At 47.5% G+C, this 18,819-nt stretch overlaps 3 protein-coding genes across 3 annotated transcripts; 1 reads left to right on the forward strand and 2 right to left on the reverse strand.

Annotated features, from left to right (window-relative positions):
- Nucleotides 1-242: 242 nt before the first annotated feature.
- On the forward strand, nt 243-1,357 carry EV420DRAFT_1639876 (uncharacterized protein; the record flags this gene model as incomplete). Its single annotated transcript, XM_060477026.1, has 6 exons — nt 243-432; nt 490-680; nt 746-859; nt 918-935; nt 992-1,042; nt 1,103-1,357. 6 exons carry the CDS (start codon nt 243-245, stop codon nt 1,355-1,357), a joined length of 819 nt encoding a protein of 272 aa, XP_060334269.1.
- Nucleotides 1,358-4,011: 2,654 nt separating this feature from the next.
- On the reverse strand, nt 4,012-4,692 carry EV420DRAFT_1735533 (uncharacterized protein; the record flags this gene model as incomplete). The annotated part of the gene is made up of 1 exon (XM_060480004.1): nt 4,012-4,692. One exon carries the CDS (start codon nt 4,690-4,692, stop codon nt 4,012-4,014), a length of 681 nt encoding a protein of 226 aa, XP_060334270.1.
- Nucleotides 4,693-12,793: 8,101 nt separating this feature from the next.
- On the reverse strand, nt 12,794-14,464 carry EV420DRAFT_1735534 (uncharacterized protein; the record flags this gene model as incomplete). The annotated part of the gene is made up of 3 exons (XM_060480005.1): nt 12,794-14,247; nt 14,304-14,375; nt 14,428-14,464. The coding sequence occupies 3 exons, from the start codon at nt 14,462-14,464 to the stop codon at nt 12,794-12,796; spliced, it is 1,563 nt and encodes a 520-aa protein (XP_060334271.1).
- Nucleotides 14,465-18,819: the final 4,355 nt, after the last annotated feature.

Genomic DNA, 18,819 nt, shown 5'->3' on the forward strand with positions numbered 1-18,819 from the left:
TGAGTCATTTTTATACATATGTCAAAGCTGATATACTTGCTTTGAAGATGGGTCGTTCGATTTGAGGTTGTCTTGTGAAGGTTGTTGAAGGGTTGGGAGGACTGTGAGGATTGGTTGCTGATCAAGTTGGCGCATGCGCGTAGCTTTAAATTCATGGTTAACTCATTTCTTCTAGGTTGATCCTCACCTACAAATGCCACAGTGCTATTACTCGTGTGTTTCAAACGAACAAGTAGTCGGCCATGACTTTAACTGCCTGTTCTTCCGAACGGAACGTCTTTTTTAATTTTCGTTCAATAGACATGGTAGTTCCGGGAAACCTCAACCTAGACTGTGATGATGACACATGGGCACAATACGTCGTCGCTGCTCTCACAGAGGGAATCTTTTTGGAGAGCTGTGATGGATCTAGGCAAGAGGATATTCTAACGGGTGATCCTGCGAACTGACCCATCTCCTCATTTCCTTTTTCTACCAGCACTTCGGCAGTGAAGAAACGGGTAAAGCTCACTGACCCCACTCGCGTGAGTACATGGAATAAGGAACCTGGAACGTCTAAAGTGGAGCATACACCATCGGTCAAACCGAAGACGTCCACATCTACGAAGGGAACGGCCGTCGTCTCTCCTTCTGGTCCTTTTGTTCCTGTAGTCGATGGCGCCACTGTCTGCGTTGGGGTGGTGGGCATGCTGCGACCCTGGGTGAGGAGCTGAATGATACCTTCGCATGTCTGGATATAAATCAGCTTTGCATTGCTGTCGCTGTCATTGATTTTGGGGAGGCGATGGGTGTTCATGATAAGGAGGTCATTGAAAGGGAGGAGGTGCTTACTTCCCAACTCACCGATGTTTGTACCGATGTTTGTACTTATATTGGTGATGTTATTGCGACTCATACTCAACCCCCGTTCCTTACAGATTACTTCACAGCTCTTGGTGCAAGGGTTGATTCATTCATGCAGTCGACAGACCGTTGTTTTGCTTCCTTTTAGACTGTCTTGAATGATGTAACAGACCGTATCATGGCGATTCCTACAGCCACTGTGGCTCCACCCGCATCTGTTATATCGACCACTCAATAATCGTTTACGGAGCCTTCACAGCCTGCGAATATGGGCCAACCTTTTGTTACTATCGTTTCTCCACCTTTCTCCATTCCCACACCTTCGTCTGGTCCAGTTGTGCAGCAGGCGATCACCGCTTCTCTATCAGGTCCAGCTGTGCTGCAGCCTGCGATTATTGCTCCTTTACCAGTCCCGGCCGTGTTGACGTCGGTTATCGTTGTTCCTCCAGCTATTACAGGTGTATACTCTTCACAGCCAGTAGCATCTGTGCCTCAAGAAGTGGGCTCGTCTTAGCTTGCTTATGCACAAGGAACGATGTACTGCGATTGATCAAGTTCATGCCAATATGCATTGCCTTCTACAGACTTTTCTACCCTGTGGCTTAAGTTACAGTGTCTTGGAGTCGGTCATCGGGTATGTACAATCATACAACATCTGGGATTTCAAGCATTTCGTTGACCCGTCTCAGCGTCTCACTCAAGTGTTTGTGAATAATGAAGCAATTGAATTGTCAATCAAAACTGTTTTTCCAAGAGTTGTAGAAGGGCAAGACTACTGTTTCTCAACTTACAGCACATTATGCTCGTTCTGTATGGTGGGAAACACGGTTATTTTTGGTCATAAAAGAGAAGGATGACCAGCAACAGGAGAGATAATTCAAGCCGCAATTAGCTAGGTCCGCCGAAATTTGTTTCGCTGTTCTGAAGGAGAAGGCAAGTTGTTTGAACTGATTTTGTTGGTATTAGTTAAAGTTTAGTAGCGGAATTGCAAGTCGACTTTTGTTCTACAAGAAGCTCATTATTAGCTTGAAGTATTATAACGAGCAGTACGTATCCGGTTATCTTTAGGCGTAATCGTATCTTGATTCACTGAGATTTGGTTCAGCTATCCAAGCATCTTAGATCAAACGGAAGCTACCAACGAACTTGAGTTTTTTGTAGATGATAACGAGTACTTGGAGCGATACCACCTGCATATCAGTACCTTGTTGTTCTCAAGTTTTTTTGGTGTTAAATGGGAGTAACAGTTTAATACAGATCTTTTAATCCTCGGATCTCATACGTAGTGATGAGCCTCATGGCTCTGTACGTTTAGAATCCGCGCATTTTAAGCAATATAAATAATTCTATAATATGAGCTTGACCCTTAATGAGCACCATTACATCCACGTTTAATGGGCGACGCGTCTACGACAAGTTATTATTCATCCCGTCTTAATACGCCAGGCACTTTGATCGTCGATCTCCCGTATATGGCTATTCTGATCGTATCACACAGCCATTCAGGCCACGCGATAGCATTTCTAATTACGGACCGCATTTACTACGATGCATGATTCCGTCAAGTCATAACCACGGCGGATAGTTCGATTAGTCCTGCGATGATATTGAGGAAATGAGGCTTGCATTTGACAAGTGAACGGTGACGTCATGTGAGACATTTTACTGCTGGTATTTTGAGGGGTCAAATACCGTTTGTGTGTTTATCTCTGTATTTGATTCTCAAATTTACCTAAGAAAATACTGAATGAAAACCTGACTGTTTTTTTAATGAAATACTCTTAGGTATATTTCATTCAAAAAACAGTCAGGTTTTCATTCAGTATTTTCTCAGGTAAATTTGCGAATCAAATACAGAGATAAATACACAAACCCCCTCAAAATACCGGCTTATCACAGCATTGTTTGGTCTTTGTAGAAAGGTTTGGTAAAGAATTAGCACGGTTGATAAGGAAGATAGATCGAGGAGTGGCTTCGATGGTGAGCGTTATGCGCTGAAGATTGACTTTGAGCGAGGAGATGGCGCATATTCTTTTGGAAAGATTACTTCGTGATGCTCATGTTTTTGTATTAGACCTCAAGGGCTCCTATGAGCCTATGGGTGGTATGTAACAGCCATTCTACGATGGCTATCATACACTTCAAGAACCAATTGTTGGCAACCATCTTTGGTCAGGTCCTTCACATGGCAACTGAACGGTTGGATGACTATACAAAGGACGTCCGTGTCAAATTGCAAATATGCAGGAGGTTGACGGGGCTCTTTTGCATGGATTGAGGACGTTTTTAACCTTACCAGGAGCTCTGGCTGATAAATTCGGAGAGTCGCCAACCCTGGAGGAGTGGAAGCATGATACGATATGTTCTTCTTGGGCTCTGATTCTGCTGTAAAGAACGTTCGGTAGTATCTCTCACAGAAACTATATGGTATACAGTATGATATTGTTGTATGTACAAGACTCTCCTCTAGGGCAGGCATTACAACCGAGCGAACAACGCCGTTGAAAAGGTGCTCGGGTGGGATTCGGCCTTTTTTTGCGGATCAGTTCGTTGAGACTTTAGGGCAAGATGTGATCGTTGGAATGTGTACGAAGGGTGAGCGGAATGGTGCCTTTGTGGTTGCCGAGGCATTGAGTGGAGGTAACGCAAAGTGTTTAGTGAAGGGTTGGTTTGGCGTCAATGTGGTCAAGGAGATTGAGGACGGTGACATAAATGATAAAAATATGTTATTAGAGAACATATGCCAGTTGTAGACTCTGTAATTATTTCGACAGTCAGAGGTCCTGGATGATATAAGGTTATTTTGTCTGGAATGACGATATAACCATGGGATGCCTTCACTAGCGTTTTGAAGAGAGTGGGGAGCGTATGGGTGGTAGCCAGTGGGTATGCAAGTGCAGGAAAGAACACTGAAGACTTTTGATAGTAAGGCATTGGAAACAAAATATAACTACTTGACAGCGAAAGGGGAGTGTCTAAAATGCAAAGTCGGGTACTTATTGAGGACATGAAAAAGTTAGAAAGAGTGTGGTAGACATTTCCAGCGTTAAAATAAAGTAAAAAAGAGAGAAAGAGCGAAAAGAGAGTAAAAATGAAGGGGCAGGCGTAGGCGATGAGTAAGCAGGCACATAGTCACATGACACCAACATACACAGCCACAATTAGAGCTCAGGTTGCAGACCAAATCCTGTATACACAGGACTCAGAATCCTCAGTGAGGGAATCGAGCTCGGAGGTGGTGGAAATGACTTCATCCATGGCAGTAGGGCTAGTTGAAGTGAATGCTGGAATAGGACCGTGCGTCTCCAAAACAGAATTGCCAGGGAATGAGACCTCTTGGATTTCGACGATGTGTGCATCGAGGAAGGGGTTGTTCGAGAACAACAAGGATTTCGGGTACGGAGAATTATGAACTATATCTGACATAGAAGAGTCGTAAAAGAAGTGGAATTCAGACGCGCGAGGGATTGCGGTAAGTGAATCTTTTTCAAGTTGTTGCATCCTTCTGATGTCAGCATACACAGTAGAATGGTCTGGATCTGTGAGGGCAAGCATCGCACATGTATTCCAAGATGTGCTGGGAAGAGCCTTGTCGTCACCGGGATAAAAGACCGTTTTGTAGGTACGAGAAGTGGTGTTCCCTGGCATAAATTGGAATTGCGAATAGCCTGTGTTAACTGGGCCTGACTTTGGCTTATCCTCGCTCAGCTGGTCGACTTCCTCATCATCAGACGTTGGGGGACTGTATGACATCCCGGTCACTTTCGATTGTAAAGGCTCAGAAACGGGTACAGCAGCATTTGGCTGTACTACATGGCCAGCCTCTTCATGTGCACCATCAAGATGCATTCTGCGACGGGGGCTATCATGTACTTATTACGATTTCACGCCTTATCTTATCTTATCGACTCCATTGTAATCCCGCTATGCTAATCTTCCGACTCTGATCGCTTTACACCATGCTCGTACCGTGTGTTTAACGCACCGTTACAGACTCTCGTACTATACTTAGAACGGTTCAAACTGTATTTAAGTAGCTCGACTGCAGGTCTTAAACCTCAGTCTCGAACTAAAGTTTATTCACCCGATAACTTAGTCTGAACTCACTCTCGCTCAACTAAGCGATAGCTCCCTGCACGCAAACCTGCGAGCAACATAAAGCGCCTGACCGAAGTGCGAGTCACGCTTAGTTGTTTGATCTTGTTTGTGTAATCGGTCGCTAACAATTAGTTCGAGACTTTCCTACTCTTCATCAACAACCACGTTGACGAAGACAAACGAATGAACCCCATCGACCAAACCATTACTGACCTCATCGGCTTACAAGGCCTTTGTGCCCTAGTCTACCTAGCATTCCTATATGGATACGAATACAGACGAACCCAGGAGCCAGTCTCCGAAGAAACTATCCCCGTCGAAGCCCCCAACCCGGAGGCTAGACGAGCGGACACACCCCCTCCCAACTACATCGACGACAGACCCAAACCCATTATCCATTTCGTCTTCATCACAGACGACGAGTGGATCACAGAGGACTCCGACACAAGCGAGTCCAGTGAGTCCGACTCCGAGGTGGAAGGATGGCCCACACAAAGAGGCCCAGTCGTTGAAGAAGAAGAAGAGCAAGGAGTCTATGAACAAGGGGTGGACCAGCATGTTCTCTCTCCCATTACCGAAGAGGAAACAGAAGGGGAAAGCGAAACAAGTGACCCCTGGAACGCCCCCTCCCCCACATCAACCGAAAACTCAGCCGCCAACCCTGGATATGATTCAGACGGACAGCGCCTCTATCAAAGAGGGCTTAGATATCATTTGGGAGAAGGAAGAGAGGCTGAAGATGGAACTGGAAGCAGTTCAAATGAAGAAGGCAGCGATACAGAGGAGGACTACGACAGCGACGAGCTCCCAGGGCCGCGCAACCACTGGTCCCCTCCAAGGTTGGACTCCAGAGGAGAAACGTGGGGCTACCACTATGCCCGCGACGACTCCTCAGACGACGAAGGCAGTTACCTCAACCTCGTCACCTGCCCGAACACCCCAATCATCATCAACGATCGGGCCGGGGAAGCCACTACCGAGCTCGACGAGTGTGGACCCACGTACAACGCCGACGCCAGCTGCGATATATGCAGACAAGTACAGGACTACGCCGACGCCTGGCTCATGTACAAAGGAATCGAGGCCCCTGCCTCCGTCGTCCCATACGTCATCTATCCCCTCGCGCCAGAACACCCCCATGCAGCCCCCATCCCCTTCGTTGCACCCTGGGTATGGGATAGACCCCGAAGACCAGACTTCGAGCAGGTCATACTCAGGGTCAACGAGTGGGCAAGAATCATTCGAAACTGGAACCGTATCATCACGGGAAGCACGGAGCCTTTCGAGCGAGTCTGACCTATCGGAATTAGAAGAAGGCGAAATTTACGAGAACCCTGGAACAGGGCGGACTTCGACCTACAGCAACAGCATAGAGTCGGAGAATACGGAGAGGAGGATGTTATCCCCGAATTCGTGGAAGGATCTAGCTCGGGAGCCTACTGAGGCCGAGCTGGAAAATATGACTTATTTGGAAATGCTGCGATGGACTGAGAAAAAGTTACCCCGGGAGCTGTCATGGAACAGTTCACCGCAAGGAAGGTACTTCCAAAAGGAAAAGAACTCGCAAATCGGGGCCCGGGTGATTTATCGAGAAACCGTCTATCACACCAACACTCTGTGGAACCAAGTACACCCGGATGATTACACGGACCCCGGGGAACGATACCAAGTACCTATCCCGTCAGAAACGAGTGGAAGCACAGTGGACTTGAGCCACTTATCGATTCTCCGAAGAACAGGGTACGTAGACCCTAGCCGACTATTCACGGCTGCAGGAACCCCAGGAAGTGCAGGAAATGCGGCTGCGATACCAGCCCAACCCGCAGTACCAGCCCCTGCACCACAAGGTCCTCTAACCCCGCATCACAACCCTGCATTACGATCACTACCGCGCCCGGCAGCAATTCCCATTCCCACCGACCCTGTACAACCCCCAAACACGCCACCACCCTTTATCGTGGGAGTGGCAAACACGAACCCGTGGGGACAAGTGAAACCACAGCTCGCAGACCCTCCCGAAAAGTTCAAAGGAGAGTCCAGTGACGTGGACAGATTCCTCAATCAGTGCGAGGACTATTTTAATGTATTCCCTCAACAGTTCACCATGAATGCCCACGGACAAAACCCAAACCGGGTGGTGTTCTGCACGTTCCGACTCGCAGACAAAGCCTTACACTGGTGGAATCACGCTCGAGATGACTACTACGATGAAACATGCGGGTATCTACGATACCCCGCATGGCACGTTTTTAGACAGATCATCGAAGATCAGTTCCGAACCGACGCGGAAGTAGAACTCAAGTTACAAGAGTTCAAGCGCATCCGACAAAACACCTACAAGTCGGCCAAAGAATTCTTCCGGGACTTCGAACGTCTAGCCAAAGAGTCAGGAAAGCGTCACAATGAAGAGTATATGATCGAGATACTCAAGCCAGCCATCCGAAAGAACGTCAAAACAGCCATACATGCCACCGGGACTGCGCTACCACGCACCTATGCGGAATGGAAATTCCGAGTGGAACAAATGGACTATAATTACCGCGTGGGACTAGCGGAGGATGCAGGTAGAAATCAAGGATCGCAGGGTCAACAGAACAAGGGAACGGGAAAAGCCGGAAGCTCCGGGAATTCCCAGGGAGATAAGAAGACAGGAACGGGAACCACATATGGAGGACAAGGGCAACCGATGGAAATAGATCGACTGCGGAAAGAAGGACGATGCTTCCGCTGCGGTCACAAGGGACATTGGAAGCAAGACAACAAGTGCCCAAAGGACGAAAGCACGTGGCTCATCAAGCACCAGCCCAAGTTCTCCCGAGCCCAAATTCGCGCAATGTATCAACAGGTATTGAAGGATGAGGAAGGAGAGGCCTCCACGTCAAAGATCGAGGAGGTAAAAGACGAGCCGGCGGCGTAAGCGACAAACGCGCGTCGGCTAAGGACTTAATTTCATCTAGTGGTGCGTCATCAGAACCCGCAGGACGGACTAATCTACCGCATGTAGTATCTCGAGGCAATGACAAATCTTTCACGTTATCACAAAATGAAATTACCAAGTCGCATAAAAGGAAGAACGGTGTACAGGGGATTTCCACCGTGCTCGAAGAAGAACCCCACTCAAGATCCTTGGCCACCGGTGCGAAAGCACAAGTGGCTAACGCTGCGCAAGGCAGCAGGACACTCGGGATCAACCTCACTCCGTTGGGGGCAGATGACGGCGTGGGAAACAGAGGAAGAGCGGCCGAGCCCAAGGCGAGCAGTGAAGAACCCCACTCGGGGGCGGAATGTACGCGCCAGCCACGAGTGACCGACTGCCCCCATCGTGGAACGGAGCTGCAAGAGGGAACGCGAATCCCCAGCAACAAAACCGCTGCCCCGAAAAGAACAGTCAAGACGACCGGGGACCCCATCCCTTCACAGCAGATAACGGTGCGTCTCCCCCCCTCATCGCTAACACATAATGGCACCGGGGGCCCGTGTTCCCCGGTGGGTGGGTCGGTGGGACCATTATGTGCATTCCCTAGTCCCAATAAAAAGACCGTTTCTATTGAAGAAGTACCGGATGAGGAAGACGACTACAGTTATCAACAAAGCCTCAAGAAGCAACAAAAAGGGGAAGACCCGGTGGCACACACCGAGGAGTACCCGGAAGATTACGAGGTGACTGAGTTGGAGAACGAATACTATAACGACAAGTGGGATCAGGGTTGGATGAAGCCACACAGCGCGGAGTGGGTTAGGAGAAAAATGCGCCAAGAAAAAACCATGGAAGGGAAGTTGGCCACCCTGCGCATGTGGATACACCCGAGGCGCTTAATCGAAGTTGATGAAGATCTGGTCCTAGATCTCATAGGATCATCACGAGAGACGTATCGACAGCGCGAGTTATGCCTACAAAACATGGAGGACCTGCGTGCCCCGCCGCAGTACATACGAGGTGGCAAGGGAAGGAGTGTTAACATCAAGGTACAGCTCGAAACCCTAGACACGGGACGAGAATATGCCACCAACGCCCTCGTAGACAGCGGATGCACCGGAAGCTGCATAAACCGAACCTTCGTGGAGGAGCATCAACTCAATACGGTAAAGCTAACCAAAGCCCAAGCCGTGTACAATGCAGACGGAAGTCGAAACAAGGGCGGAGACATAACAGAAGTAGTGGAACTCCGGATGACGATAGGAGATCACCACGAAAAGATAGACCTCGCCGTGGTAGATCTAGGAGGGGTATCCCTCTTCTTGGGACATGACTGGCTTAAACGACACAATCCAATCATTGACTGGAAGACCGGGGCTGTCACACTAGCACGATGTGCGTGCCGCCACATACCATTCACGTTGCCAGATGAGGATCCAGAGCAAAACTGGGGCGCGGAAGTAGAAGAAGGAGACACCATTCTTCTTATTGACTTTGAAGAAGCCTTGCATGTGCGAGCCATGGGCAGCAAAGCAAACGAACTAGCTGCCAAGGCGAACCAAGACAAGAAAGCAAAAACGTTTGAAGAAATCGTTCCCGAAGCATACCGGGAATTTCAAGACATCTTCGCCAAGGAAAACTTCGACGAGCTACCCCCTCGAAAACCATGGGATCATGCCATTGAACTCATTCCCAATGCAAACGCCAGTTTAGATTGCAAAGTCTACCCGCTAAACCCCGCCGAACAAGAGGAGCTTGACCAATTTCTCGACGAAAACCTAGAATCAGGAAGGATTCGACCTTCTAAATCCCCGATGGCCTCCCCTTTCTTCTTTGTCAAAAAGAAAGACGGAAAGCTTCGACCGGTGCAAGACTACCGGAAGTTGAATGAGATGACCATTAAAAATCGATACCCTCTCCCGCTCATAGGAGAACTAATGGATCAACTCAAGGACGCCAAATACTTCACCAAACTGGATGTCAGATGGGGATATAACAATGTGCGCATAAAAGCTGGAGACGAGTGGAAAGCGGCCTTCCGAACAAACAGAGGACTATTCGAACCCATGGTAATGTTCTTCGGGCTTACCAATTCTCCCGCCACCTTCCAATGGATGATGAACGACTTATTCAAGGAGCAGATTGCACGAGGGGATGTCACCGTATACTTGGACGACATCCTAATCTGCACCAAGGATCAAGACAAACACCAGGCCGTAGTACGAGAAGTGCTAGCCATCCTCCGTGCCAACAACCTATTCCTAAAAGCGGAGAAATGTGAATTCGAGGTGCTAGAAACTGAGTACCTCGGAGTAATCATCAGCGAGGGGTCAATTCGTATGGATCCCATCAAAGTCAAAGGAATCACGGAATGGCCCCAACCCACAAAGAAACGAGAACTACAATCGTTCTTAGGGTTCACCAACTTCTATTGAAGGTTCATCCGGGATTATAGCAAACACGTGCGACCCTTAACCCAGCTCACCGGAAAGACAGAATGGACATGGGGCACGATGCAGGAAAAGGCCTTCCAAGAAATCAAAAGGAAGCTAGCCGAAGAAGTAGTACTGGCGATACCCACCCATACCGGAAAATACAGAGTAGAGGCGGACGCAAGTGAAGGAGCAATAGGGGCAGTACTATCACAGGAACAAGAAGGAAAGTGGAGACCGGTGGCGTTCTTATCCAAGGCCCTAACGGTAACGGAACGCAATTACGAGATTTACGACAAGGAACTACTAGCAATCATGCTAGCCCTGGAAGATTGGAGACATTATCTAATGGGCGCACATCAGGAATTTGAGATCTGGACAGATCATCAAAATCTCCAATATTTCCAAAAACCACAAAAGCTCAACCGACGACAAGCGTGGTGGGTGACGGAGCTAGCAGAGTACCACTTCACTCTACATCATAAACCAGGAACGGCAAACAAGAAGGCCGACCTGTTGTCAAGACGAGCAGACCATGATCAAGGAAGTGAGGACAACCGCGAAGTAGTAATGCTAAAACCCGAAATGTTTCGAGCGCTCATAATGCCAGGAGAAGAGGAGATACACAAAAGGATCAAGACGGCATTACGAGACGTCACCCACTGGGATAAAGGGATCGAAGCATCCCTTCATCATCCCCGAGGAATAACCCAAAAGGAAGGGTTAATGTATTACGATGGAAGGCTATACGTACCCCGGGACGCCCAACTACGAGGGGAACTCATCGCTTACCATCACGATCACATCACAGCGGGACATCCAGGGATCGAGAAAACAAAGGAGCTCGTGCAAAGGGAATATTGGTGGCCGAAACTCAAAAATGACGTAGAACGATATGTAAAGGGGTGCGAAGCTTGTCAACGCACCAAGACAAGCACCCAGAAAAGGCGGGCACCCCTGCACCCCCACGCAACACCTTCCAGGCCATGGGAACACATAACCGTAGACATGATTGGAGAGTTACCAGACTCCAACGGTTATAACGCCATTCTCATGATCGTAGACCGATTCTCTAAAGAGGTTATCCCGGTCCCCTGCTCCACAGACCTAACCTCGGCAGGATGGGCCCGGATTCTATGGGATCATGTGTGGGCCAAGCATGGCATGCCCCAAAAGGTTATCTCGGACCGCGGGCCACAATTCGTGTCCAAATTCATGAAGGAACTATACGACATGCTCCATATCCAGGGAAACCCGTCCACCGCGTATCACCCTCAGACAGACGGGCAAACTGAACGAGCGAATCAAGAAATCGAAAAGTACCTTCGAATATTCATCAATCATAGACAAAATGATTGGAGCGAGTGGCTACCTTTGGCAGCGTTTCAACACAACAATCGAAAACACTCCACCACCGGCTACTCGCCATTCGAAATAAACCACGGTCAAAAACCTCATCTCGCACCACTCACTATCAAGGAAGGAACGAACCCAGCGGCCAGGGACTTCGTCGCAGAAATACAGAAAATACATGAACAAACAGCTATCGCCCTGGAAAAAGCAGCGGAAACAATGAAGCGCCAATACGATAAACACCAGCGACCAGCAATAGAGTATCGACCAGGAGATAAAGTGTGGCTCGACTCAACCAATCTTCATCTTCCCCGTCCCATGAAAAAGCTCGGAGACAAACGCGTAGGACCCTTCGAAATACTCGCAAAAAAGGGCGCCTCCGCTTACGAGCTGAAACTACCTCCTACCTGGAAAATTCATAACCGGTTTAACGAAAGCCTGTTAACTCCATACCAGGCACCGGAGTTTCCCATCCAGATACAACCGGTAGCCCCACCACCAGACCTAGTGGATGGACAGGAGCAGTATGAGGTAGAGGAAATAGTTGACCGACGGGAAAGGACGGTGGGACGAGGACGAAAACGACATACCAAGACCGAGTACCTCATCAAGTGGAAGGGTTACCCCCATGAAGAAAACTCCTGGGTAGACGAGCAAGAACTGGACAACGCACGGGAGGCCATTGAAGACTATGAACAAGTATCCTTCATTACTCGTCCTCCAAAAGACTGGTGGGAAAACGGGGAGGAATCTGACTCTTGGTCCGAAACAGAGTCGGTAACCGAGTCTGAAGTCGACCACCCATTAGTACAGGCCATAAAGGAGTATCTCATTCAGCCAAATCCGAGAACTCTAGTCGGCGCATACCTACCAAAGCCGAATTACGTTGCAGTCAGGACGACTGCCTTAACAGGGGGGTAATATTACGATTTCATGCCTTATCTTATCTTATCGACTCCATCGTAATCCCGCTATGCTAATCTTCTGACTCTGATCGCTTTACACCATGCTCGTACCGTGTGTTTAACGCACCGTTACAGACTCTCGTACTATACTTAGAACGGTTCAAACTGTATTTAAGTAGCTCGACTGCAGGTCTTAAACCTCAGTCTCGAACTAAAGTTTATTCACCCGATAACTTAGTCTGAACTCACTCTCGCTCAACTAAGCGATAGCTCCCTGCATGCAAACCTGCGAGCAACATAAAGCGCCTGACCGAAGTGCGAGTCACGCTTAGTTGTTTGATCTTGTTTGTGTAATCGGTCGCTAACAGTACTGAGGCGTCGCTGTTCGTTGACGCAGTAGAGGTACCAGACATCCGGGATCTGTTATTTCCGTGGATTAAGTCAAAGGATGCTTCGTTCATTGGCAAGTCATCGATGGGGCTGGGTAAACTTCTGGATGCTGCTGCATACTCTTTGTTGGTTGAGGGTCCGAATGCCTTATCGCTGTGGGAGCTGTTCAGCAGGGATTGATTAGAGTCCTCGTAGGCACTATGAAGTACCCTATCGTGAGTATAGCCTTCGTTGCGCTCTTGTGTGCCGTAGGTCATCCTCGACAACATGTAAAATGGGATCGAAGTTGAAATCCTGTCGTTAGGATAGTTATCGTCTGATAGTGCCTCATCCATTAGTGAGTCATAGATGGGAGGTGGCAGATCTCTGGAAGTCCCTCTAACATCACGATGATCCTTCTCTCGTGAAGCCTCCTGAGGCTGATGAATGGGCCGTGATCGCCAGGGTCGATGATGATCAGAAAATCCGCGGAAGTTGGGGGCAAGCGGCGATGAGCTACTTCCAGGAGGTGTCGGCAGCTGGTGTCGACTAAGACTCGGAAAGTCTTCGTGAAGCGAGCGATAGCCTTCATTCTCAGATGATGTGGCTTCATACCGATACGGTCGGTGGACAGGGGGTAAACGAAGATCTTCACGATCAAGGACTAGCGGGGGCAACTTGCGGTCACGATTAACGAAAGAATCATGAAGCCTGACAGACCGACGTCCGCCTTCCATGTCCAGCACATGCGGAGGAGGGCTGGAATGGCGACTATCGTGCCGGTGGATTCTGGTCATGACATTTTCCTCTGGATCATTACCCAGGAGCATGCCAGGAGGAGATGTCGAGTTGTCTCGGAAGTTCTCTGGTAGCTGCTTATCGCTGTCTTGTGTGTAGCGTAGCAGCGGCCTGGATCGAAAGTAGGGCTGATATCTTTGTCTGTTATCCGCGTTTGAGACCCGCGACAATCGGTCAGAGTGGGAATGAAGCAAAGAGCTGCCAGAGATCTCGGTGGGTGAAGAGCACCAGCTCGACGATGCGCCGCGCTGGTCATCACCTGTGGGAGATAGGTGACGCCATGGGGAGTAATCGCCATCGATAGGCGGGAGTAAAATGTGATTTGAGGCTCCAGAGGAACCATTCGAGGTGGACGGTGAGAGTCGATTCACAGCATGGTATCTGCTCCTGACGTTCATCTCGACTTCAGCACCATTATGAACCCTCTTCCCTAGAGATTGTCGGGGATGAGGCTCAAGGAAAGGATACCTCGTTCGGTGTCCAGTGTCTGTGGAAGAAAAGACATGCTGATAGGGGGGGGAGTTCATTTGAGCTATGCTAGGGTGACCGTGAGTAGTTGTCACGAAGAAAAGAGGAAGGAGTATTCACCGGGCCTCGATGCGCCCCATAGGTTCTTCTGGAGGAGCTTCATATTTTCCTCCAGGACAGGTGCACCGATACCTGCTCAACGATGCCAATTAGTGCATTGTGGCGCAGCAGTATATGTACTCACTGGGTTGCTTGTACGTCCGCGCCGCTAGGAAGTGCATCTACCAGTTGCTTAATGCCCCTCTTATAAATTGACTTAACCCGGCATGCTAGACATAAATCACGTCTAGGGAGTGTCTGTGAGGGTTGAAAAAGTCAACCAAAGATATCGTTATTAATTGTTAAGCACAACCACTAATTAGTAGGGGTCTTCGTGAAGAGAGCACAGTGCGCACTGACTGTCATTGGGACTTGACAATGTTCTATACTAGCGAGGGAGGCGACGGATATGTGTGTGGTGAGGTGGGGAAGGCAGAAGTTCAAACCAGGAGCGATTATTCCATATTTCCAATTTGGCGAGGACACATCGGTTGGGTCAAATCCTGTTGTTTACGTATCAGGCACGTATCACAACTCTTTCTTCCTCTTTATCAAGGGAGACTGACATTTCCCCTGGACAAACCCTGGAAGCTATTATTTTTGCTTCCATGTAGACATGGTCCGTCCAACGATAACGGCATCGCCAAATCATTCAGGTTGAAGAATTCCAGAACACAAAGAGTGTGGAGTTGATATCGACGCCCTGTGAAGCAAATTCGACTGAATGTGATAACAGACATGACTTAGTTCCGTGTGCCGCTGGTGTTGAACTAGGAGTCACGTACGAATTCATGAATTACCCCTCTTGGATGCGATAACACACGATAGTCTAGTCAAACCAGTATATCATCAATGAGATAGGTGCCTGTCTGTCACGGTGATATTTCCACTAATTCACGACAGATTGGAAGGACACAGATCGAGAGATGCCCGTTCTAAGATATTAACCTTAGTGAAAAGTTCGAATTGAAAATCACCCCCTTGAACATGAAATTTTGAGCCGATTTGGGACTTCGCTAACTTGCTAGCTTCTAATTTTAAATGACATAAGTTTCTCGGCTATGGAACTTCCATCAGAAATGAACCTCCCGGTTTCATATGTTGTTGAATATTGAAAAGCTGAAGCAAGAACGGGCTACGTTGAGGCGAAAATTTGTTTCGATATGCTCGATAAAGCAACATCGAATAAAAAATTCACACGATGACATATTGTCAATAAGCCTAGTAGTGTTCATAGGAACTAGAATTCGCATGATAAAGGGCGTCCTGGAGGTAGGCCTGTTGCTCCCACGGGTGATTTTTTCATTCTTCAGGCTTTAGCACAAGATCAGTCTTGAGTATACGATGTGATAAAATGAAGTATACCTTGTATTTACTAAGAATTTTCCCAAAAGATATATTCAAATGCATTTTTAAAGATTTTCAAGACCGTGACTACTTGTTCAGCAAGGCTGTGGTTTTGTATTTCAATTTAATAGTTGAATGTTACCGAGATTTACATGATCAGTCTTCAATATACATCAACGCTAGCTCATTATTTGTTTGAATCTGTGAACTTGAATTTATTTCAAGCGAACTCACATTGTTAAAGGAGCCCAAAACGGTTGCGGAATCCTTGAAGAAAGATAAAGTTTAATCATCAAATCACGCACTATCAAACTGCGACAAAAAAAAACCACCGCAATGTTGACTCAGCATTATAAAGGGCTAGTCGGTGATTCAGTTCCCGTAGTGAGTATGCGACCGTGGCGATGTGCATGGCACCAACTGGAAACGACTAACAAGGAAACCACGTTGCTACCGCAGGCTTTGTCACTTGACGGTATCGCAACTTCTTCTTAAAGCTTTCCATCCACAAAGCTTTGAGAAGAAGTTGTGGGAGCGTGGGTTGGTGCCTGACATCAATATTCGGATTCGAACCACACACCCTTCGACCAAGGGAATCGAAAAATTTAGGATCATCTTATTTTAGTTCCTGAAACCTAATTACATAACCCTGATGCCGTCAGGATTACTTTATATAGATAACACGCCCAGGGCAGCATCACGTGATTAAGTTCCGGAACCAAAATCATATCGTCCTAAATTTCGGAATTCCCCATGTGAAGAGACCGGTGAATATCTATTAGGACACGACATCAATGGTAGAATCTCAGATCAATAATGGTGTATATTCAACGGAAGCTCTGTAATAACACTCTTATAGACGTGCGGAATGCATACTTAGAGTAGCCGGAATGATATCTTAATTGGCATAGGATTTTGAAACTTTCGATAAGGTGATGATAGACTAGCGGACAAGAAGATTAAGCTCGCGGTGGAAGGTGTGATACTTGACAACAAGGATGCAACTGACAGAGAGCCTCAAGTGCGATTCTGAGGCTTCCTAAGTTTCCTGTGTTGTAGGGAAAAAGATGATGCCCGTGTAAAGTTGATCGCCCGTTCGGCATTTAGACATCACAGTTCTGTGCATTCGAAGCTTGTTCTTCTGTGTATCATTATGCCATCATTTGATAAGTCATAGGATTGACAAAATTTTGAGGAAGGGCAGAGACGTCCAGTATAGTGGCGTCAAAAGCATGCTTAGATCCATCTACCAGGTACCGTCAGGCCCATATCTGGATACGGAGCTTGTAAAGAGATATGACAATGAAGCTGAGACCTGTCAAATCTCTAAAATGTTTTCGGGCTTCAATGCCACTGTGGCATCTGTGAAGGGTCTAGATTCTCAGGCTGATGCGCATAGGGTCACACGGGGAATTCCGAAATGCAGGATGATCTGATTATGGTTCGGAACCATAATTACAGTGACTCTTCCTTGGGTGCGTTATCTATATATAGATATCCCGATAGTGATTACATAATTCAATTTCACAACTACTGTACCATTTCGATCGATTCGTCCAGCCCTGTGACGTGTGACCTCCTTGACGAAATTTTGGTTTCGTCAGTTGGCTTATATAGGGCCGAAATTTTGGCATAAATTACCTTTTTAAGGTAGGTATGGGCAATCTCCAGTCGCTGTGACCTGTGACCGACGAATCGATTGAAATGGTACAGTACAATCGGATCCCCAAAGTTCCCCTGTGCAGGTGGCCCTTCAGTGGTAACTTCTGGACTGATTTAAAACTTCGAAAACAGCATCAAAGTGCCATCGAAAATTCTGAGTGGAAGTTTGATTTCAATTGGAGTGGGAGTAGACCATTAGGTCTCTTAGAACTGCCAAGATAATTTCTCAAATTCCTCTGGAAAAATTCTTAACTTGATGGAAGACTTGGTGAGATCTGCCTGGCAGTACAGATCAAGGAAAGGACCGTTGTTCGAATAGCAATGATCAGAATCTTTGTCTATCATGGTTTGAGTGAGCGTGATCCAGCGGAGCACTTATGAATTGATTGGGACAGATTTGTCTAATAAAAATATCAACCTAAGGTACTGTTCTGCACTCTACTTTAGGCGCTTAAGTGTCGGAAGTCTTTGGAGTAAGTGGGATGGAATATCTGATGGTAAGCAGGCTGTAAATTACTCTGATAGGCGGGGTGTATGACACCATGTAATACAGTAGAATCTGTAATAGACCTTAACGTTTTTTGGCGGCCATTTACACCACTAGTAAAGTACTTGATAGAACATAGGGGAGGTGGTGGGGAGCATATCAGTTGATTAGGGGAATGGACACGGTGTAATATTAAACGAATTTTGGTACCGTTGCTTTCCTTTTCTCCACGATGGAATTCCGTATATATCATTGAGTGGTTCTGGGTACTTCTCTGAATAGTCGGATCTACAAACGGTCCTGCATCTTGCGATTCTTCATCATATCTCCTCAGAGATTGATAAGCAACCTGATGCCGCAAGCCAGAGAGAGGATCGGTAAGAATGCGATCCCTTAAAGGTAATTCAGGTTTTAACAAGGCATGTGCTGACTCGCTCCGTAACATTGTTCGGTTAACATCACTGGGCTTGCTTTGAATGCCCATTTTCTGCAGCCATCGACTGCATCCTACTCTCTCTCTTGGCACTGCTTATGAACACCATGCAGCCATTCCCTACACCCCAGAATTACCACGATTCCGGGTTGTTGCACGATATACAGTCTCAGCCTCTCCGCCAGAAGCGCCAACAGGTCAAAAAGGCATGTACTGCGTGTAGACAAGAGCATCGAAAATGTGATCATTGCCGACCTTGTATGCGCTGCGTCAAGCGCCACAGACAAGAAACTTGTGTTGATTTCCAACCGAAGCCGCGCATAAAGCGCTGGTACATACAGAAAACGACGAGGTGTCCAATCCCTTATTGCTGCATACTGAATGACAGCTAAACTATTTACTGTATAGACACAATTTCCACACACAATATCAACAACCCTGATCCATCGTCCGATAGTACATTGTCTCCCTTCTCCTCCGGCAAATTTGACTATCCTTACGGCCCAGCATTCGAGGCGCCTAGCTCAAGTTTTGCTTTGGGTTTTCGAAATGAAGACTTTTATGCTTATCTCCCCACCATCACTCCAGGAGAGGCGGATACAAGTGGC

This window comes from Desarmillaria tabescens (assembly GCF_030435595.1).
Source record: "Desarmillaria tabescens strain CCBAS 213 chromosome Unknown EV420scaffold_9, whole genome shotgun sequence".
Lineage (NCBI taxonomy): Eukaryota > Fungi > Basidiomycota > Agaricomycetes > Agaricales > Physalacriaceae > Desarmillaria > Desarmillaria tabescens.